The sequence below is a fragment of the Pavona decussata genome, unplaced genomic scaffold (genome assembly GCF_977016875.1).
Source record: "Pavona decussata unplaced genomic scaffold, jaPavDecu1.1 SCAFFOLD_254, whole genome shotgun sequence".
Taxonomy (NCBI): domain Eukaryota; kingdom Metazoa; phylum Cnidaria; class Anthozoa; order Scleractinia; family Agariciidae; genus Pavona; species Pavona decussata.
Genome location: NW_028145657.1, coordinates 4,971,365 through 4,994,835, shown reverse-complemented (window position 1 = coordinate 4,994,835; position 23,471 = coordinate 4,971,365). Strand labels below are relative to the sequence as shown.

Below are 23,471 nucleotides of genomic sequence, written 5' to 3'. Positions count from 1 at the left end.
AATCTGGGACTGAAGCCTTATCTGTTAGCCCCATCACTGCTACAAGGACATACTTTGTATGTCTGGTGTTGCAGTAACTTTATGTGTAGTTTATGTACTCAGCAAATTATTGAAAATGCATATAATAATTTTTGGAGAACCCAAAAGGATTGGTAAAGAGGTTTGTGAGCCAACACAGTGGTGAAACTAACTTTGTCTTTCTTGTGTGAACTGCCATATTGATTGTATCAAATGTGCTTTCTCGTCTGAAAACTATGTGAAATATTTTGCACATTTTGCTGTAAACAGCCTAGTCACAAGTAATTAATTGTCACTGTTGTTCTGGAGAGAATATGGGCACATTCTGGGGTCAAAGATTTGTTTTCTGACTCAGATTTTCCATTTATGTTTCAGTGGATTGTTGGGATGGTAGTGGCGATGAACCAATCATATATCATGGACACACCCTCACATCCAAAATTTACTTTCGTGATGTTTTAGAAGCAATAGAAGAGCATGCATTTGACAAATCACCGTAAGTAGAGTACAAAGTACTGATCAAAAGTTCTATCATGACAACAGGTCTCTAGGACAAAGTAGAGCCTACAGACTTGCTATCACATTAGAACTTTTGTTTAGCCTTAAACAGAGAAGAAAGAAAAAAATTTAATCATCTCTAATAGCAGCTGGTTCAGTTTTTAGGCTAAAGTCATAAGCTTGTGGGGCCCTGAAATCATGATGTAAATATGAAACTACTTTTAATTAATTTCTGGCACAAGAACCAGTCTGTCTGCATGCCAAATTAAAATGAGTGTAGAGAAATTTGAATTCCAAGGCCATTAAGGACGGTGCCTACTAATAATGAAGTATTTTTCTGTGGTTTATGACTATGCGGGGAAAGCAGATCTCAGCAAGGGTTATTGAAATCCAGAATGAAAATTGGGGGTAACCACGCATTTTTTAGAGATAATTAAGCAACAATTATTCTAAAAAACTGTAAAACATAAAGCAATGTATGGCATTTTTTTCCAAATTGAAGCTTTATTATCTCTGAAAAATGCATGGTTACCCCAAATTTTCTTTTTGGATACCAAGAGCACTTGCTAAGTTCTGCTTTCTCCGCATAGTTTTAAGCCGCACAAAAATATCCCTGTATAAGTAGGCACCTGACCTATAGGAAACCCGACTATCTTGAGATACACAGAACGTATGCACAGTAACAAAAGTAGGCACCATCCTTCACTCATCACTTATGCCCCCTTTTCAATGGGTACTTTAATTACTAGTTGCCAGTGCCCTGGTACAGTAATCCAATTCTCTTTTTTATGAATGTAGGTTAGCTTACAAGTTAAAAATACTTGGGAAGTTTTTGTTCCATCTTTAGCTTGGGCACAATTAAATGAGAAATACCATCAATGGCTTTGTCTTTAATTCCTTTATTTTTCATTTTTGAAATGCAATGTTTTTCAGGTATCCACTTGTATTATCCATAGAAAATCATTGTAGCGTTAAACAACAGCAAGTTATGGCAAAATATCTGAAGGACATTTTTCAAGGTATGTTCTCAAAAACAGTGCAATATTAATAGCAGATATTAGCTTTTATGCAAAATTGTTAGCTAGAAAACATCTTTCTGAGTAATTTCTTAGAAACAGATTTTGTGATAAAAATAAATGCTAAAAAGTCACGACGTTTCGACCCCTCCAAGGCCATTTTCAAGTGCAAGTAAAAAATAAAAACTTAGCATAAATATATTACAAACAGTTAAAAATCGGTAAGAATGTCATGAACCCGAAATGCAGTAAAACATGTCAATGGTAAGTATTTATAAAGTTAAAAAAGGACGTAAAACAATGAAACATTTTCAGTGTAGCCTGTGCGATGCAGGTTATGTCGGTTACATGTAACAACCCCTTCACCAGTGAATTGAGGAACATAAGGGATTGGCAATCAGAAACCACTTGAGGGAGCAGCACAACATGTCCCCAAATGACATTAAAAAGGAGCCTACTGAAATACATCAATTGCCATCAGTCCACGCATGTGACAATGATGAGAGTAATAATATATTTTGAGCTATCAACTTTTTTCTTGTTCTTTATCCTCACTGTCATGTCCAGCATTCTCACATGTTTGATGAGGCGGTGTGGCCCAATGGTAAGGGCGCCAGACTTGAAATCCGAAGGTCCCGGGTTGGAGTCTCGCCTCGGCCACACTTGTAAATAGCCAGTTGGTTTGCCTCCTGCCAGTTGGGATTTGTCACATGTTATGTTTGATTTGATTATTATTTGTTTCCTGTTATTTCTGGGTGGAATGCCTGTAAAGTAGCTTTGGGTAGCTAAGTGCATTTCCACTATAAACAAAGCATTTATTTATTTATTTTTATTTTTTATGTTCACTTTTCTCTTACACTTGACTGTGTTAATTAATATGGTCGTAGAGAGGCTTTAATAATGTGTTGGAATAAATGGGTTGCTTGTTAACTGGGTGGTTGTGGGGTAAGATGTGACTGTTTGTATATATATTTTTATTTTTTCTGCTTAGTTTGTGAATCTCATTTCTTTGTAGATAAACTTTACACAATTCAGCCCGGTGAAAATGAGTCTTACCTTCCATCTCCAGAAGCACTGAGGGAAAAAATTCTTGTGAAAGTAAGTGCATTCAACTATTGTAGTTGCTGCTGTGCCGTGAAGTTGAATGGTTTACAATTAGTTTGTCTCAAAATCCAAAACCAAACCAAGAACAAATTTAATTGTATTTAAAATACTGATGCCTTCATGCTTCAATAATTATGGCTGTGAGATAGGGTCATGGCCTGCCATCATCATGACAAAAAAGGTACAGATTATGAGAGTTACTGACATAGTATATACACCGCAATGTTGTACTGAATGTGGGAATTGTATCTGGTGGTTCACAACAGAGTATTCACAGGAGTTCTGGCAGGTGATGGGTCTGTTTGCATCTTTCCTTGTTGTGCATTTCTGCAGATGAGGCTGGCATCAAAGAATGCCACTAGTACCACAGGTAGCCCAAGCTCGAAATAGGAGTGCCAGTTATGCAACGATTGAAAAATATAAGGATTTGTATGGGAGAAAAACGGTTTTTTTTAGAGGCTAAAAATATGAATGAATTTTTAAATAAAAATCACCCACCTGGCTTCTCTTGTGTATTTCTTGCCTCCTATGTGGTGTTTAGGGCGATTTAGCGTGATTCCAGTGAGTTTTAGTGCCATCGCTCTCTCTATATATATCTACTTACGGCAGTTTTCCTTCAGTGGATCCACTCGGCGCTCGAGCAACGCTGCCTAACCTTGGGAAAGGATATATAGAGAGAGAGCGATGGAACTAAAACTCACTGGAATCACGCTAAATTGCCCTAAAAACCACATAGGAGGCAAGAAATACACAAGAGAAGTAAGGTGGGTGATTTTTATTTAAAAATTTGTTCATATTTTAAGCCTCTAAAATAAACCGTTTTTCTCCCATACAAATCCTTATACGGTCAACTCTCTCAAAGCGACCACTTCTTGTAAGCGACCACCTCCCGTAAGCGACTACTTCATAAACAACCGTTTTGTTTCTCAGTTAAATACTGTTTCAAGAGCTCTCTCGTAAGCGACCACCACTCAAATTTCTAAGGGGCCGCGACCACTTTTTATGCCAGAAATTTGACATATTCTTTTGTTTTCTGTTTCCGGTAAGGGACCACCCAACATATTCGCGTATGATCTGAGTAAATAATTACTCAGAAGTAACAAAAGTTCAATTTTTAATGACATTACCCCGGACAACTGACAGTTTACAGACAGAGAAGATTACTATAGGTAAATGGGAATTGTTACAGTGATCTGTTCCAAAATGTTACACAAAGTTTCGTCAGAAGAATGAATAGATGTGAAAAAATCAAATAAATTAGTTTCTATTTGCCTAACTTTAGCTGCTAGAGTAATATTTTTAGGTAATTAATTTATCAGTCCAGCATTAGGCTTATTTTGTTGATCTTTCCCGTAAGCGACCACCTCCCGTAAGCGACTACTTTGTCGTGCACCAAGGGTGGTCGCTTACGAGAGAGTTGACTGTATTTTTCAACTGTTGCGTAACTAGCGCTCATATTTCGAGCTTCGGCTACCTGTGCTAGTACCTGTCTTTTGCTATCTGAAATACTTGTATCTAGCTCCAACCCTATTCTTTAATCTCTCACTCCACCACATGTCCTTACCTAGAAAGTACTGTTTGCACTCCTTTGAATTGGAAATTATCACAGATAGAACAACATAAAAAAATCTAACAGTGAAATGCCGACTGCTTGGAATACCCACAAACCTGGGCTAGTGGTGCAGGTGTACAATATGTTACCCTAATGGTGATCAGCATCAAATTTCTCCTTGTAATATCAATACTTATTCAACCCCTGAGGTCATGAGAATTAACGATTTGATCACCCGAGGTGAATTTTCTTGATATTTTAATAACTCCTCTCAGTACGTTTATAAGAAAAGTATGGGGACAAGATATGAGAATTTGTTCTTTGATAATAGGGGTTAAAGGGTTAAAATAGATATTTTACTTCATTTCAGAACAAGAAGCTTCCTGCAGATGTGCAAACAGATGCTGGTGACGTCAGCGATGATGAGGAGGAGCAAGAAGATACAATTGTAATGAACGGCGATTGCAAACTAGAGAGACAGAACAGTAATAAACAGGGCAGTCTTAAAAGACAAATAGTAAAGGTGAGTTTACTGCAGCTGCCCTGGTTTGATGATTTATTTGAGAGATAGCCAGAAGACATGGTGTTTGGTCAGTGTTATAGACGCACTTATCTATAAGCTGCTAAATAGTCCATCATGCACCATGGGTGAAATTGGAGGTGAAATGTATCTGCCAGAATTTTTGAAAGGTGGCCGTCGGAAACTTGAGCGCTTTTCGTGAAAAGTCACTGAATGTTTATGGCCCTGAGAAGCTGGTTCAGAATGGTGTAAAAGAGAGAAGAGGGGGAAAAGGACTATGCAACGTTTTGTTTATTACATTGGCACTTTTGAGGTAGTTTTTGGAATGACAAATAAACATTCGCACTGTACTGTCAAAAAGGCATGGCTTGAGAAGGCCCGTTTTCAACAATTCGGACCGTAGATATAAATCATTTTTAGTATATTTGAACTGCTGGTGAATTAATTTGTAATTAAATAATTAATGTTTTTCAGGCTTTCTTTTTGCACTGCTTACATTACATACATAACTGTGATGGTTTCTCATGTATTGTTTTAAAAAAAGAAATTGTTGCTTGTAAATAATTCTTATTTGCAGGTACATTAGGATAACAAAACTACATGAGAATCTAAATATCTTTTTTCAGGATCCTAACAAAAAGCCAAAGAAGACGATAAAGCTCGCCCGGGAATTATCAGATCTGGTCACTTATTGTAAATCTGTGGCATTCCAGGACTTTCAGCATTCCTCTGAAAATCGTAAGTACACAATGGTGATGATGATGACGATGATGGCGATGAAAACATTTATTTATACATGATATAAACCTAAGCAGGGCGGATGGGTCGTTTAAATACAACTGTGTGTTTTGATGCCTAAAAGCTTACTTGAACTAAAGTTTAGCATATAGTGTACGCTAAACTGCATGCTGGTATTATAGCGATGGTAACCACTACTGCAAGAATAGTAGTTTCTGAGTAGTACTTGACGTTAACTCTCTGTATATGTTTTTTTTTTTTTTCTTTATGCAAAGAAGATCATTTTTGGATACCCAAAAGGGATTTTTTTCTTTTGTTTTTCCTAGCTCTCGACAAGTTGTATAGACGTAATTTTAATTTAAGTCTTATCAAACTGTTACCATGTTGACTAAGGATGTTCTATATTCTCTCTTTTCTTTAGAAAAATGCTGGGAGATGTGTTCTTTCAGTGAAAACGTTGCTAGAAGGTTAACACAAACCTACCCCGAAGAGTTTGTGAATTATAACAAGTGCTTTTTAAGTCGAGTGTACCCGGCCGGCAAGCGAGTGGACTCAAGTAACTACAATCCTCAAGAAATGTGGAACTGTGGCTGCCAAATGGGTGAGTTACAACAGAGCTGTTTATCGGGAGTTCAATCTTATGGTGCTTATTGCTGCCATGCATGCATTTCCCCCCCAGTTTTGCGCCTTTATTGTCGAGTAATAGCATGCTTCACTATGGGTATGTGGATACGGGTCTGAAACAGTCCGCTTCCATTCGCCGTTGTAGCAGACGCATCCATAATCTGATAATTTGGGGGCTCACTGTCGTTCTTTTGCGTACAGGAGTCCAACGCGAGGGGTCCGCAAGGGGGAGGGGTGGGGACAGGAGACCTCGTACCTCTCCCCTCGATTACGATCCCCATAATTCTTCAAGCACGTGGTAGCTATGTTACACTTTCGCACCCTTATTGCTCCGCTCTGCGGTTTTAATTTGTTTTGCAAAATATTTTCCTTCGTAGAACACAGCCCCCTCTCTTGTCAATCTCGTTTTTCTCCAATCCTTTCCGGTTTTTTCCCGTTTCTTGCTACCCTCACCGTGCCGCTGCAAGTTGCGACCGTTTACTGCGAAAATTAGCAGCGAGTGTCTCCGAGGCCTTGTAAGAATTCTGCGTTTTCATTTGTGCTCTTTTTCTCTGTTTCAGTGGCATTAAATTACCAGACGCCTGGTTTGATGATGAACTTAAACGATGGAAAATTTCTAGAAAATGGCGGATGTGGATATGTCCTGAAACCTGCTGTAATGAGAGAAGGTATTTTCAAGCATCTTCTTCTTCTTCTTCTTCTTCTTCTTTTTTTGCTTTTGTACTGCTCTTTTTATGTTCAGAATTTGTTTAAGTTTCAAATCTCCACGCGGATCTAGTATAAGTAGCGTATGCGGCTCAGTAAATTGAAATTTGGTCATAAAAAGTCAAGTCACGTTACAAGGAACCGTCTAAAACATAGCGCTTGTTTTGCCAGCGTACAAGAGAAGCAACATGTTTCCGCGACAAAATGTTTCGACGACGATTAAGAAATTTATACAGCAACATTCATCCGTAACCTTTTAACTTTTCTTTTACAGAAATAGCCTACTTTAATCCCAATACAAAGGACGTCATTCCCGGAGTCTCACCACAAATACTGCAAATCAAGGTACGGATACAATTTGTGTTTGTAAAACAATATCAAATCATACCCGCTGTTGCTTAATTTTTTCACTTTCTTTTACTTTGAAGGTGATCAGTGGCCAGCAGTTTCCCAAACCAAAAGGGTCCACAGCAAAGGGCGATGTGAGTTTCTGACTTTTTATTTCTGCGACAATATGAAATAAGCAATTTTTTCTGGCGTCAAAATTAATTACTATTAACATTTCAAAACAATGACACAACGTTTGAGTTTAGAAGACATGTTTCGGATGCTTCAGTATCCATTGTCACCTGAAAACTAGCGAAAGTTAGATGTGTTTTCACGTTAAATAAAGTATGTATGTAATAGTCCAGTTTTGGATTCATCAAGACCGCTGGATAAAAAGACAAAAGACGCATTTATTCAGAGCTAGCCTCAATCTGAAGTTAAATGTTCACAAATACCAGCGAGAAGATGAACTTTTCACAACTTTGTGTATTGTTTTATTTTCGTTTGTCTTTTTATCCAGCGGTCTTAGTGAATTCGAAACTGGACTATTTCAAGGATGTTTACAAATTTGCGTCGTTCTTTTGAAATGTTTAATCTCTATTCTACTGCTACGAAAAGTCGATAACCGTTATTGAACATTTGACGTTGCAGGTTATTGATCCTTTTGTGACAGTGGAAATGTTTGGTATCGCAGCTGATGCCGCGCAGGAGAGGACCAGAACAGTTCCCCATAATGGTGCGTGTTCTTGGGGTTTGTCGATCATATTCGACTGCAAAAACAAGGGACTGAACGAGAAATTCAATCTGTTAACAATGCATCAGAAGCGCCGTGCGACCGGCTCGTATCGTCCTTCGGTCATTGTTCCTATTGTTCTGGAGTAGTACTGGGGTTTATTCTAGAAAATGGTCCCTGAGGGCCCATTAGGCCCCTTTAGGGCCATTATTTACGATCGAAAGCGGACCCACGATACATCGGTGGTGTAAAATTAATTTGTTGATATGGTCAATAGCTGATTAAATTGGTATAGATGTGTAGTTCAGAACGATTTTCAAAATGATAGAACCATGTTCAAAAAAGGTATTTAAGTTTCAAGTGAGCCTTCCTTGGGGAAATCAGTGCTCCACATTTGACGCATGCGCAAGTGCTAATTTTTTTGCGCCAATAAATTCAGTTTGTTTTCGGAAATTCCATAATGCAGCACGCTAGGAATAACCCTGGAGTACATTAAGAATGCCCGCTGTTTCACGCTAAAGAGGAATCAGCCTTCTGGACAGATGACTTGTCTGACAAGTTATCCGTCCAAGTGTGAAAACGAAAAAAAAAATCAAATTAAAACGAACACGAAAGGGCGCACCAAATAACGGAATTTGTACAATTTCTAAACGGACTCCAGTAATATTAAATGAAAATTTTTTTTTTCTGTGTCTTGACAGGTTTTAACCCGGTATTCGACGAAACCTTTGAGTTTCACGTCAACCTTCCTGACTTGGCTCTGGTGCGGTTTGTAGTACAAGATGATGACTTCATAGGTGATGGGTTTATCGGCCAATACACCATTCCGCTTAACTGTATTCAACCAGGTGAGACTGCTACACTAACCATTCATCTTGTACAAAATCATTTCATTAATAAGAAGTTCAAACAACGAGAACGCTAACAGCGTGATCGCTTGGACAACAGGTTTAATAAACCAGCTGGTATACATTCGACTTGGATATTAAAAAATGTTGATGCGGTTGGAAGTAGCACTTAAAAAATTACAAACACATAATCGAATTTATATTGTGGCGAAGATGTTTCAAGATGGCGTCGATTTTTTACGTTCTAAAAAGAAACTGAGACGCCGTGGTACTCTTTTATATAAGTATTTAGAATTGCGCGAATCCAACAGGCGGTAGGGTTCTTGAGCCGTTTGTTGTAAAACGGGTATCGCGAGTAAGGGTTCTGGTTGGAAAAGGGAATTGTCGTTTTTAAATGGATGGGGAAAATCATAAATTTCCGTCTAAAATGGGTAAGGTTTTAGTGCCACCATCATCAACTAAAATTTTGAGTAATACTGAGCCTCCTCTCCGTGGGGAAATGAGAGGGAACTGATATTTGCCGCACGTTGGTGCAGATCATTCCAGGGGAATGAGACTAGACGTATCTGCTGGCAACGCTTAGGGCCTTGGGGGGGTGGGGGGGGCGGAGGATTAGGGTAAATCTTCGGTTATTGCTTTATGTTAAGCTGGGGGTTCCAAAGGTTTTCATTTTATATTTTCTTCGTTCTTTTCTTTTTAGGATATCGTCACGTGAGACTTTTGTCATCGCAAGGAGAAGTCCTGGAATCTGCTACTTTGTTTGTTCACGTGACCCTCACAAATCTTAACGACGCTGCAGCTGTGAGTGTCTAAATGACCAGAATGTAAATTTTCCCTACTGATTCCCCTGTATTTCTGTTGATCTTGTCTCTGGTAATTTACGTCCACATCAAGGATTCCCTATTCGTGAGAGTCTCAAATATTTTTTGTTTTTGTTTTTTTGCAGCAAAGACCAAGGAAAGCATCATTGAGGAAGTCGAAGAAAGCTCGCGAGGTAACAGTGTTTGCGGTCGTACAAAAACGAGGTTATGTAAAACAACTGTGTAGGTTTACGAGTTGGGTCGGGGAAAAAACTTATTCGCAAAACTACCCAGTCCCGTTGCGCCGCTTTTAGCTGAATAAATTGTTCATTTCACGTCGTCAGTCTTCTCTTTTTAAGTAATGGTAATGGTAATGCATTTATATACCGAATTTTCTATTCATATATATATTCAAATGCGGTTTACATCAGCATATGTCCATTAGCGACCTCATCCTACCCACCCAACCCATGAAATCATGAAACAACACAGAGACCAGACCAGCACACCGGGAACTCCATGCCCTACTCTTTGCGATTAGTGTCTGGGTTCTTTAACGTCCCACAGGGTTATGAACATTGAAGTGTTGTGGGACGGGGTCTACGGTTTATCGTTCTTATCCGAGAAGACTAGAAAGTCTAACCATTTGCAGATGTCATTACAAAGGCAGCACTTTCTCCTCAGTTATTTAAAGACCCTGAGTGTTGGTCCGGCCGGGGTTTGAACCCACGACCTCCCGTAGGGTAGTCCGATGCTCAATCAACTGAGCTAGCCGGTCGGCGGTCAGCTTTTAATGGTAATTTTATCACATACAGTGTGAAAGTATATTACGGCCTTATGGTTTGTAGTCGTTTGCGTGCCTATTTGTACTCCTAAATGCATGCTATGCTATGTAATAGAATGGAAAAAAATAGTTGTCATTGAACTTCGCAAAAATACTGACAGGATTCTCTATGGCTCCGCATTACCTGTTTGCAGTGGTTTTGCTGTAGTCGACGCTAAACAGTGCAACCAGGTGGAAAATTGTAGATTAACTTAAAAAGTAAAGACCTTACAGGTTCTCTGATGGGTAACCTCAACAAATGTTTCCTTCTATGTTTTAAATTTTATGTCCAGTCGAAGTCTTAACAGTGTTGTATGTAGTTAGGATAATGTCATCAGTTAGCGAAGATGCTAAATACACAGACACTGAAAACAGGTTTTATCATCGTCATCATCATCATCATCATCATCATCATCGTCGTCTTATGGTAAAGTCGCTCACGAGCCACAGGCTGCCCATCTGGCCTGTGGCAAAACTGAAGCCTGAAAACAATCAGGGTAAACATGGTTTTTGGTGAACCAATGTCCATTATCATGATTGAGCCGTAAAAGGATGTGGTTAAGTTTCCCCACACGCGTGTGGTACCAGTTGCATTTTTCCTTGGTCTCTGATTAGTTATCATGTGCTATTTGTTTCAACAATTGACCAAAGTGATGTCTTCTTTTTTTCTTCTAGTATACGAGTATGAAGTCAGTGGGTGTTAAAGCAGTAGACGACACGTTTAAGGTGAGCCCGAATTTTCCCACCTCTATATACAAACGAAACCTGCTTTTCGTTCGGTGATCATAACGACCATTCATGGTAAAGTAACCGAGCTGGGTCGCTGGCTCATCAGCGAATGTTTGCATTTGACCAGCCAATTAGGGCGCTTTTAAATTGAGTGTCGAAAGTAATTTCGCGTTTGTTTTGGTTTTACGTTACTGTGCTCTGTAATTGGTTAGTAAAGTTCGCGCCATTTCCGCAACCAATGGGAAGCCAATCCAAGACCAATCGTGTTTTGGTCGCTTGCGTTTTCCCGCTCTTGACGCAGGTTACATGTATTTGCTTCGAATTCTGACTGGTTCATTCTGCTGTGAATGGTCAAGGTAATTACCTTGGTTTTGGTTTTACGGCCTTCAATCGAAAACCGCTCTAAAAGGCACTGCAAACATTAGCCCTACACTTTGTGACTGCGACAAGTAGAAAAATCGCACATGCACGTGTTCAAAATAGTTAGCGAGTCGAGTTCTATTTGTTGCACTGAATATACGAATTTTGTCATGGTATTTGTGTACGTCCTTCTTTGCGGTTTACTCTTTGAAGCGGAGACAGCATACGGCTCGCATGGCTTTAATTCGAACATTATTTTGTTTCTTTCCTTAATAGGTGGCCATTCAGCCTCTCAGAGATGGTACCGACCTTAGAGAAAACGTACAAGCTTCTCTTGGGAATTTCAGGGTAACGTTTCTTAATCACAGTGCATCATTCGTGGAAAAGGATGCCCGTGGGCGCTTTCTAATCGACCAAAAATTGCGAATTCTGGTGAAGACTCGAACGGCTTTCGCGGAGAAAAAAATTTGGGTGTACCTCGCGAGGGTGTCCTAACGTCCCAGAAAATGGAAACAAATAGAAAAGGCCGTTTCTCTCGTCCATTCCTGCTGGGATCCGGTTTCTCCGACGTACGTTGGTGGTTTGTAGTCGTGCCGGATGATTCAAACCAGAATGTTTGGCCGAATAGAAAGCGGCCCGTGTTTAATTAATTCGCATACTTCACACTGCATAGAGATCTCCTGTCCAATCAGCATTTAAGGACAGCTATCAGCTTAACTCAAGGCTTTGAGCTGGTTTACTGGAAGGCAGTTTTGATTGGATGGGCTAATATCGATACCAGATAATCGATGTCATCGATACTCTCGACGAAGAGTATCGATACTCGCGATAAGTATCGCTTGGTTGAATACCTTTCTAAACTGTGCACTTGACCACTTGAAATAAGAAGTGGATTGTGTATTCCACATTGTATTCGAGGAAATTCCCTTCTTTTTTTGTCAACAATGCTTGTTTTTGTAATCCCAGGTATTTTACTATTTTCTTATAAATGTATGGGCCGTCGATACTTCACTCGAACGAAGTATTGTAGTCAAGTAGCTTACGCCTTTTGTACTCGATTATGGTCTGGGGCCAGATTCACAAATCCCTTACTTACCCTTCTAAGTTAAGATATATCCTAAGTATAACGGAAGACTATTGTTGAGAAACAATACTTAGCAGACTTTGTGAATCTGGTCCCTGGTCACTACCTTGAGTAATAACGTCACAATGCAAGTATGGTTTATGGTTCCTATCATTTTGGTATTCTTTAACGCTATTAAGTTCGGTTTATGTTCACCGACGTTTCGGCAATGCTGCCTTCTTCAGGGTGGCATGTTGAAAGCCATCCCACCCTGAAGAAGGCAGCACTGCCGAAACGTCGGTGAACATAAATCGAACTTAATAGCGTTAAAGAATACCAAAACCTTTTGTATCACGTGAACAAGACGCTACGCAGTTTTAACAATACTATGGTTCATAACGTTGATATCGGTAAATATCGAAGTCATGTCGGATCGATTTGGAAAACTGGTATCGGTCCATCTTTAATCCTTGAATTCTGACTGGGTAGTCGTTATCACGAAATTATGCAAATAAGTTATTATACATGGCGATGGTTTTTTTTTTTTTTGCATCTTACACATAAAGTGTTCTCCATTTGTCACTGCTGACCGGTCAGTTTGTTGAATGATGGTTCTACAAATTTCCGAGATAAAGAACGTGGTATGCGCCATTTTGACGGAATTTGGGTTCTTCTGACTCGCCATTTTCGTAAAGCGCCTTGCAAACTGCTACGGAAGACTTTCAACTTGCAAACAATTCGTTTCTTTATATACTTCATTGATTGAGGAACACAAGTTTGTTTTGTTATTTGCAGGAGATCTGTGGCGTGGCTCCACGGTCCAATCTTAAACAGTGCATTAGATTATTGGCATCCAGATTGGACAGCACCTCTGAACTTATAGCTTTGAACCTTGTTATGAAAGACGAGGTACGTACGACGGAGACGAAAGTCTCCTCCTTATCTCCATACTCAAAGTTATTCCACACCTTAAATCAGACATGCTTAATTTACCGAGTTCAAATAGCGTGAAATTCCGATTGTAAGACCAGTGATTGACTTGCGTTCTCCGACGCGTGCGCCTCGATGAGGTCTTTAACCTCTTGAAGCAGAGAAATGCATCTAGCGGGAAGACCATGATCAGTACCGCCACACTGAGCAGCCATTTTGAAAATGGAATGAATTTTCTTTGAGCGTGAAAAGTATTCATAAATTATAATCATGATGCACAACTGGTTCATACTCAGGTTCCTCTCGGTTCGTTGTACAACAGAACGGAATGTAGAACAGCGTCAATTTCTGTTCTATTGCTTCAATTTCTGTCCCGTTGTGCTTTCGATGTTTAAATTCCGTTTTGTTTATTCAATTTCGGTTCTGGTTTCCTAAATTCTATTCTGTTTGCTCAATTTCTATTCTATTGTCTTGAGAAAAGAAATTGATAAAACGTAATAAAATTGGAAGGTTCTCCATAACAGAATTTGAAACAGGATTTTGGCGGAGATGACCTCATATGCTAGATCTTGCTAAATTCATTTGGCAAGGAAGACAAGAAGACGATTTAATGGCCGCAGTTTCTAGGGCATGGTATGAATGGCTCTTTAATCAATCGCAACTGACGCAAACAAGGCAATGAGCCAATCAGAAGTCGAAGCAAATAAATGTAACCCAAATAAATGTGTGCTATCATAGTTTGTCCAGACTATGGAAACGAGTAATCATTTTTGAGCAGCTATTTGTACTTACTCTGGATTTTTATTGTTCATTTGTGATTCCTTACCACCTTATCTTTTGGCTTTCACACTCTCTATGTTTGAGGGTACTAATTAATGTACATAATCTCCATAACATTGTTATGTGTATTGATGTTGGTATTAAAAGGCCTTATTTTCTTTTAAATATATAATTAAAGAGGGAGCATGCACCCAGGGCCCCTCACCTTGATCCAATACACTGTCTTTCCATACAAAGTAAGGGTCTGCCCAGTAAAGGAAGGTAGAGTATTTGGCATTGTTTACAAGGTTTTTTGACTTATTTCATTCGAGATCAATTTGATGTTTTCATTTCCATTTTACAACATGTGATGTAACAAAACAATTTATTATTGAAGAACTTGTTATATCAAACATATATAGTACTGTAGTACTCCTCTGTGGCTAAAATCTATGACTCTTGCAAGCTGAACTTGTGTGAGAGCTTTTTTCCATGTCCCAGTCTCATTGGCAACCAGTATACAGAATGGTTAAACGAAATTCCTATCCAGTAAGGCCGTGAAAATCTTCATTTCCCTACAATCTTTGTTTACTTCATTTCGTATTATAATATTCCGCTATTTCCACCCGAATTGGATTCCAGTAGCTATGAACTCTGAATATTTCAATGCCAGATTTTCGAGCCCGTGATCCTACATTATAATTCAAAAGGTACGATTTCATAGAAGGACGACAGGATTGGTTTTGCAATTGTATGGAAGTGGTAATTAAACTGATTACATAGGGCAGTTTCGGCTGTACCGGCTTTCGATCGATCGATCGCTAGCATCGCCGTTTTGAGCGTTAAATTAGTCAGTCGATGTGCGCTTACAGTAACCGGAGAAAACTTATCGAATAAATTACCGAATTAACCGATTTTCTGCCTTTTTGAAGCGAAAATTTGTCATAATAATGACCTTGAGATCCGCACAGCACGAAGGTTTGTTACAACTGACCACGAACCGACAACTCACCCCAGCATGCTTTGCGGACCGTGTCCAACCACCACTGAATGTAACCGGCGTAAAGCGCGGGAAAACGCGTGCGAGCGAGACACGACTGAGGTTTGGTTTTGATTCTGATTGGTTGAGAAAATGGCGCGAGGTTTGTGAACCAATCGTAGAAGCAAACGTATAGCAAAACCAAAGCAGACGGGAAATTACTTTCGACAATCAACTGAAAACCGCTCTATACTAGGCAAAACGAAAATCATCCCACCTTGTAAACGTACCTTTCTTTTGTCATAGTACCCATACTTCGAGGCTCATGGAAGTTTACCTGAGATGCTGAAGAAAGCCTTGACAGCTATAGAGCAGGTAAGAAATTCTCCTTACCTGGCGTCCTATGTTTCATACAGTGCCAGAGAGGAGAATTTGACTTTATATCAGATCTATCTGCTATTGAATCGCGTTCCTTCTTGATTTTCATTCGGGAGGGAAAAGTTTAGTTTAATTGTTGGCAAATACCAGCCGTAAGCTTATTTCATCTCATTTAAAATCTAGTTTTAAAAGTTTTTTTGTGATGATTAGTTGTTGTTGTTTTTTTTCTCAGGTTGTCCAAGACTCCAAAGCGTTGATTGAAACGTGCGATTCCGTTCATGAAAGAGTAAGGCGTGCTAAACCTCTTGCCTTTTCTGTGCCTAGGAAATTGTTTATCCGTTAAAAAAATCTTTCTGATGAAACTATGAAATAAATACTGTCTTGGAGAAAACACTGTCATTCGGCCAAAATGGTTACCTAAGATTGTACTTTTTATTTCAGCTTGTTCAGTGCGAGAGAGCTGGGCTCGAGTGGCATGTAAGTTACACATTCCTATTGTGTTGCCATGTTTTTTTGAAAAAAGGTTTCCTCTATAGAGTGTTTTCATTCACGGGACTACCGGCCATATTGGTTTACTGAAACAAAAGAAAGTATTTGCATAAAAATAGAGTTCAATTCCCAGAGGTTTAGTTTGGGACACCAACATGGCCGCCATTTCTTTGTTTTGGGACACCAACATGGCCGCCGTGACGTCATGTGAAAACACTCTATACAGCTTACCTTTGCGCATAAGGATTTTCCCACGTTCTCCTGAGGTCTCGTCTCGTATTATTCCGCGGCTTTGTAATTTATTCTTTGTTTATGGCTGACAGCTACGTATTACATGGGAAAACCTTCCAGTATTTAGGGTTTAACAGGGTTTTGTCATTGAAAGTGGGGTTCGTGAGTTCGTGTCTTCACCACTGGGTAATTTATTTTTCATGTTAACTTTACTGGGGCACTGTCACGGCGATTTTGCTGCATTTTGGTCGAAACTGCTCAAATATTTCAGAAAGAACTTGTTTTTTAACATGAAATTGCTCTTACAACACCGGGAAGAAAATATTAACGTTTTTCTCTTACGAAGGACAAACCAAAATCAATTTGTAGCGACTTCTCTAAAATACACAGGAAGAACTTGAAAAAATTGGCCAACTTTTCAAGTTAAAATCCATTTCCATCCTAGCCATCCGCAGCCAAACATAATTAATAGTAGTTTCTGTGCACTAGTAGGGTTATTGTTAACGAAACTGAAACATTACTTTAACTACTCCATTGAAATTAATACGCTAAATCGGTGACAATGCCTCTCTAACATTACAAGTTCATGATCAAGAGAAAGAATAAAACGCGTTTCCTATTCAACATGTACGACGGTAAAAAAGGAATGCGAAAAGCAATGGTAAGATAATATTTAACGGGATAAAGATTTTGGGATAGGCTTGCGTTAAAACGTTACGGTCTTGCCTCGCAGGAAGAACTGCACAATGCTTGTGCCAAAGAAGGAATAAAAGGGAAGCGACTCACTAAGGTAAGGAAGTCAACATCCTGCGACCTCAGTATCCATTTTACTCGCGCTTTCAACAAAAACATTATTAGGAGAATAAACACAACCTTTATTGGACTTTGTAAATTTGCCCTAATATCCATGGAGATTATCAGTCTTCTAATCTCACACTTCAAGTCTCCCGTACAGCTTTGCTCTCAGGAAACTGTTTCCTTCTCAAACAGATAATGTCCGCGATGAAGTATCCCTGCAAATTTCGCGCCGATTAAAGTTGATTGTCAAAATATTTCACTTTGCTATATTTTCTAGGTCTCATCCCCCTCCCCCACCCCCTTTCCCTGGCAAAAAGCCGGATTTGTTGCAGTTCCCTTCGCACTACACAACTTCGCCCCTGACAATTTCCTTTCTTTTTTCAGGCAGTTGAAAGTTACGCGTGGAACATACGGGTCTTGAAGGGTCAGGCAGAATTACTGTTGAACGCAAAAAGTGAATGCCAGGAATATCTCCGGCAGGTGAGGATTATGGAGCTTGATGTTGAGTGGTTTACACTCTACAGCTTGAACTGTGTGAACCCGAAATTTCTTTTTCTATGCCTGGTAAACATCTATCATTTATTGATCAGACTGAAGACACTGATAACATCACATTTCTTTCAATGCTCATATGCCCTTAATCGACATTCAAAGCCAAGCAGTATGAAGGGATGTTTGTCACATGAACCTAGTTTAATGGCCTAACTGCCTCGAGTCTCCTGTAGCTCAGTGGTAGAGCATCAGAACTAGTAATTGATAATACCCAGAAAAAGAAAATCGGACTTCTCCCATGCCTGATTCACTAACTGCAAAACACGACAGCAATCATTTCTTTGTCATGTCGAATTTTTTGTGTTGGACTAATATTTTAAAGAAATGAACATTTCACAGTCTAACACTGTGTAGATTATATGACTTTCGTCACACTTCGCATGAACTGAACTGAAAAAACATGTTGTCCCGAGCGGGAATCGAACCCACGTCTCCCCGGATTCTAGTCGGGTGTGATGACCACTACACCATTCAGGCAATCAAGCTGGGCACGTGGCCATTTTGCGACGTGAGCAGAATTATCTGTGGGCCGTCCCTGGAGTGGCTTCCTGGCTTCGAAATACTTCGTCAGATATTAATTAGGAGCGAGATTCTAAACAGCAGCTGATTGAAACGAGATTTTTAAAAGTAGTCACTTACTAGAGAGGGCAAGGCCGAACCCAAAAGCCTTTATGGGTTCCTTGCCTTTCAAGCACCTTTTGTTTTTTTTAGGGAGGAGGGGGGGGGGGGGGGGGGTCTTGTATTTATTTATATTTGTGTACATATTTTTCTTTTGTCGTTGTATATTCCAAAATTGTAGAGTTTTGTCATCATAAAATGGGGTTTAACACTAGAACTTTCGTGATTCATCTTCAATAGCAAACAAGAAATAAATAAAACAAAAACAAAAACTTGTTTATCATCGCATGTTTTCTAAAGGAAGTTAAATCTAACGCTTTATTTGTTTTCAGATTCAAGAGGCGACCCTATCCACTGGTCTTGTGAAATCCGTGGGCTGTAACCTTTGACTGAGGCTGTCTTCTTTTCTAAACTCTGCGGATATAAACACATGCGCGCTGTAAATACTTCTTTGAGCAGTTAGTGTACAAATTAAAAACATTGCAGTGGCTCTTAATAGAACTGGATTCAGCCCACTTTACGCCTCTCTTGTGCAAATCTGAAACTACAGCGGAACCTCAGTTAAATCGAGGTTCCACTTTAATCGTTTCTCCGTTTGGGCTGCGAGTCTCTTCTGTAAGATGATGGGTCTCAGGTGCTGGTCTGAAGTTAATTCTGTCGTTAGTTTTAAAGCGACATCGAATTTATAAGTGGTGCGAAGTTTCTGAAAGTCATACATAGCTATGATAATTGATGAGCGCAGGTTTATGACCCAAAAGTGCATAAAATAACATGAGAACTTGATCGATTCTGTGGCAGAGATTTGTAAATATTAATTAAGAGTAGTGTCAATTATCGGTGAGGGGATTGGAAAAGGTAATGAAATAAGATTAAAAATAGAATTTGCACCTCAGCTTAGTCAATGTAGGACAAACCTCAGATTTCTCGCATCCAGGCGTTCAATTTACTCCGGTGTTTTACAAGTACATTGTCGAAAGAAGAACCAGCGTACTGCAATAACTTTTAATGAAAGTGAGGCTTGAATTGCCTTTACTTTCCACGTAATAGGTTTTGCTTTTCATGTGTAAATCAAATATTTTATGCTCACTGGTTTCTGATCATTGATTTTCAATCAAACCTGGCTTGTATACATTTTGCAGACGTGTAAATGTTTACCTGGCTTTCAGTTAGTGAAGAGCAACAACATGTCAGTCACGAGACATATGCAGTAACTTAAAAAAGAGACCTTGCAACATATGATTTATCGTTGTTTATATAACTGCGAAATTAGACGTCTTGAACCTCGGATTTTTTTTCCATTTTTCTTTTTTTAACTCTATTCCATTTCTCTCCCGGATTCAAATTGTGAATTGTGCTATTGATATGAAATTTCCTGCCCTGCTGTTTGTTGTTTCTGCAAAACTGTTTCTAGCGTTTCAGCCTAAGGATGAATCTTAAAAGGCAAATTTGACGTTCAAAATGAAAGCTTCAGAGCAACATTTCTGGTGATGTTTTGTTATCACTGTACATGGTCCATTTCGCTAGTATCTGTTCAAAATAAAGGTTTTTGAAGAGAATCTTTCTCTCGTATCGGTGTAAAATTCTGTGCAGGTTAGTTTTATCATTTAAGTTTTTGCCATGCAATGCTAAAGTATGGCCATTTGCAGCTTTAGAAAATTTGTAAAGTTGTTACTGTCAGCGGAAAGAACCGTGTATGCATTTCGGACCCTAGGATAGTCTGGTTGTCGTTGGACTGTAATATATTCAGAATATTTCTGACTCGATTTTTCGTAACCTTTTTGTGATTATTTATTTTATTTGATATCCTGTACATACCAAAAATGAACAATACCTATTTGTAATTAGTTCGAATCGTGATAGTACTATGAGACCAAACGAAAATAAATTATCAAGTACTATTCCAAAAGGTGTTTTGTGTTATCTTTACAATCCCCGTAACGTCGTTCAAGATGTACCTACAGCCCATCGCGAGCACAATTTCTGTACGCAATGTTAAACCCCAGGATGACTGGGGGAGGTGGGGGATACCAGGGGGCTTAAACACTTCAGCGGAACCATTGTCACATTCCCGGTCCCCGGAGAACTAATGAATGTCAATTTCCCCGAAAGCGATAATTTCAGGGAGGAGCTAAATGACATTGCAAAAGGTACCACAAGAAGTGGACACACGGAGACCGAGTACGTCAATTAGATCGCTATTTACGCTCACAAGTCGATATATTAATTAAATAGGTTGTGGGTGTTGCATTATTCAATTGCCGACTATCTTGAGAGCAGTTCTTGTGTCAATAACAACAACAACATTACCTATTAAAATAAAATTAATATTATTATTATTATCATTATTATTATTATTATTATTATTATTATTATTATTATTATTATTATTATTATTATTGTTATTATTATAACTCACATCTAGGCTCCTGCTCACATTAAATTTTTGAACAACAAATTTTGTCTATACCTCATGCAATCTACAGATAGCTGGATCAATACTATTTTAAAGAGAAATAGAATTTTTGAATTTGTATCAAGATCTTTGAATAGAGTATATCTTGCAGTAATTTCACTGAACGTAAATTGTCAGTGTCACGTGGTTGCTCATACGTCAGTCAGTCTAAGCAGTGTGCATTGCGTTACAGTCTTGCCCTGCTTTTGTCACGCACGGTGGTCACGAGAAAGATGACAGGGAACAAGTCAATCAAGGGCCTACAGTCAGCTACTGGGACACTGATATTCTGCTATTGTCTTTACATTATGCCCACTGGGCTTCTGCAAACATTTCGGCGCCGAAAAACAATTTCAGGCGTGCCCAATTTTCATCGCCGGAAATTCGATTCTTCGTCATTTTTGAAAAACTTTACAAAATAAAGAAACACCTTGAACAGGAAACTACCACCGATCGATAGAAACGGTTCTGAAAAATTATCCGGTGGAGTTTGACTAAAACGAATCCCTGAATTCGTTCCTTCCTTTTCCCCATTTCAGAGGAAATCAATGGTAAGTGTGCCACGATTTCTTTCAAAATGAAAATTAAAAGAAAAGAAAATGAGTAAATTAATCCATAAGGAATGTTTGTTTTGAAGCGAAAAAGAAAAAGAAATGTGTCTTCGGCCAGGCTCGAACTGGCGACCTTCCGCGTGTGAGGCGGACGTGATAACCACTACACTACGAAGACGCCGACAAGAGAAATCGGTCAAATTTGCTTATAAGAACATTGTGTCAGGATTGTAAAATAGATTCCGCCTTGTCAATTCATCAATTCTTTCGAATCTTTAGTTTAACGACCAATATGAGAAATCTCTAAGAAGATTTCCTTGCACAGGGATAAAGAACGCTATCTATAGAAGCTTAAGGGTCGGCCTGAATCTTCTAACTGTACAGTCTCATGGACGATGGCGAGGTTACCAAGTCCGCCAGTACATGTACTTCCGTTTGTCCGCAGTCCAAAATTAAAAGGTTTCCGGTGTGCTGAAAGGAAAGTAATTTTAATGAATATTCAGATTGCAGGTAGAAACCGTGTTAGACTGATAAAATATACATATAGCGTTCGCGGGAAGTGTAGCTGGAAGAATTGAAGACGGGTCAAAACGCAACTGGGTGCTTTTATCGTGAAAAATCTATTGCATAATATCTAAAGCCCTATTCACACCAACAAAACATGTTTTATTAAACCAGGTTTAACAAAATGAAAATTGGTCACAGAAAGCGGAACCATTGGCTTTGACATTAGATTCAAGTAAACTTTAACTTATGCTTTCATTTGTGCTAAATCTGTAGTCGACAAAAATCCGAAAGCAGCTTTTGTGAAGGAAACAATTTTAAGCTGTGTTTTACTAAACAGCTTTTAAACGTGTTTAAGCCTTGGTGTGAATGGGGCATAAGACATCTAAAGCTTTAATTAGCAATTCAGAAATGTCTTGCTCATTTGCAACAACAACAATTTATTTGCATTCCCATATACATAGATGGTACTGCACAAAAAAAGTAAATAAGTAAAAAAAAAAAAATAATAATAAAAATGAAAATAAATAAAAGTACAGTAGTAATTACATTAAGAAAAAGTAATAATACAAAACTGAATGCAAGGCTGGCACTACGGCAAAGGGCAGATTTATTAGTGGCCAATATTTCGACTAATAGAATTAGTCTTCCTCAGGGCCAGAGCTATACTGAAGGAAAATATAATAACGGCTCCTTAAATTAAAGTTTGAAAAATGCATGGAAAAACGTGATTGGCTAACACATGATATGACGACAGCGTACTTGTAAATATGAGATAACAAAAATATACTAACGGCTCCTAAAATTAAAATTTGAAAAAATACATGCAAAAAAATGATTGGCTAACTGAATACATGACATGAAGACAGCGTACTTGTAAATATGAGATAACAAAAATATAGAAGTGTATAATCAAGGTTCAGCGTTCGTTTTTCCTGTTAATGCCTTCTGGAGATAACGTTTTCCCTCTATGAATTAGAAAATCCTCGCGTGCCTTACGGCGGGAAGCATTGATGGTGGGTTGTAGTTCGAGAGGGATAAGTCGCATGTCCGCAGAAAAGTGACCTGGTAAGTTAAAGTGTGTAGAGACTGCTGCTGTGGAGTTGGCGTGATGTGGGTTGTTTGTCGCTTGTCTGTGTTCTGTGAACCTTTCACGGATCGTGCGTTTGGTTTCCCCTATACACTGTTTTTTACATTTTTTACATTCAATCATATATTTAACAATTAGATTATGAGCTCGAGATTTCTATCGCGTGATAGCTGATGAGGGCGCAGCCCGAATCAGCTATCACACATAGAAATCGAGAGCGAATAATCTAATTGTTTTAGTATAAATCTACTAGTCGTGCAAAACTAAGCAAGTAAATTATCTATATCCTCGTCGCAGACACTACGAAAACGCGACCAAGTGGCCGCCATTTTGTTGAAAATCGCTACTCACTATCTATCACAGAATAGATAGCGAGTAGCGCAGCCAATCAGAGAACGGCATTCGTGATAGAACACTAGTAGATTTATACTAAGTAAGGTTAGTAGAATTACAGGTTATATGTTGTTTTATTTGTCTTGTTTCGCCGGTGTTGCTAAAAGTGTACGAAGACAAATAAAACAACATATAACCTGTAATTCTACTAACCTTACATATATGATTGAATGTAAAAAATGTAAAAAACTGTATATAGGGGAAACCAAACGCACGATCCGTGAAAGGTTCACAGAACACAGACAAGCGACAAACAACCCACATTTTTTTCATGTATTTTCACGTTCAA

The 23,471-nt window shown here is 38.8% G+C and overlaps 1 protein-coding gene and 1 non-coding gene across 2 annotated transcripts in view; one reads left to right on the top strand and one right to left on the bottom strand.

Moving 5' to 3' along the window:
* Positions 1 to 20,098, top strand: part of LOC146456735 (inactive phospholipase C-like protein 1) — a 37,763-nt gene extending 17,665 nt beyond the window's left edge. Inside the window, exons 11-32 of the mRNA XM_085093015.1 lie at positions 394 to 514; positions 1,450 to 1,535; positions 2,548 to 2,630; positions 4,559 to 4,711; positions 5,335 to 5,446; positions 5,868 to 6,047; positions 6,631 to 6,738; positions 7,050 to 7,120; positions 7,204 to 7,257; positions 7,754 to 7,838; positions 8,537 to 8,683; positions 9,384 to 9,484; positions 9,630 to 9,677; positions 10,982 to 11,032; positions 11,672 to 11,743; positions 13,254 to 13,367; positions 15,433 to 15,501; positions 15,737 to 15,790; positions 15,946 to 15,981; positions 16,958 to 17,014; positions 17,407 to 17,502; positions 18,525 to 20,098. Coding sequence (XP_084949141.1) covers positions 394 to 514; positions 1,450 to 1,535; positions 2,548 to 2,630; positions 4,559 to 4,711; positions 5,335 to 5,446; positions 5,868 to 6,047; positions 6,631 to 6,738; positions 7,050 to 7,120; positions 7,204 to 7,257; positions 7,754 to 7,838; positions 8,537 to 8,683; positions 9,384 to 9,484; positions 9,630 to 9,677; positions 10,982 to 11,032; positions 11,672 to 11,743; positions 13,254 to 13,367; positions 15,433 to 15,501; positions 15,737 to 15,790; positions 15,946 to 15,981; positions 16,958 to 17,014; positions 17,407 to 17,502; positions 18,525 to 18,581 — 1,955 coding nt within the window. The 3' untranslated portion in view covers positions 18,582 to 20,098. The remainder of the gene's footprint in view (positions 1 to 393; positions 515 to 1,449; positions 1,536 to 2,547; positions 2,631 to 4,558; positions 4,712 to 5,334; positions 5,447 to 5,867; positions 6,048 to 6,630; positions 6,739 to 7,049; positions 7,121 to 7,203; positions 7,258 to 7,753; positions 7,839 to 8,536; positions 8,684 to 9,383; positions 9,485 to 9,629; positions 9,678 to 10,981; positions 11,033 to 11,671; positions 11,744 to 13,253; positions 13,368 to 15,432; positions 15,502 to 15,736; positions 15,791 to 15,945; positions 15,982 to 16,957; positions 17,015 to 17,406; positions 17,503 to 18,524) is intronic.
* A 1,202-nt stretch (positions 20,099 to 21,300) lies between these two features.
* Trnav-cac (transfer RNA valine (anticodon CAC)) lies at positions 21,301 to 21,373 on the bottom strand. The gene has a single exon. It is a non-coding gene; the product is annotated as a tRNA-Val (tRNA).
* Positions 21,374 to 23,471: the final 2,098 nt, after the last annotated feature.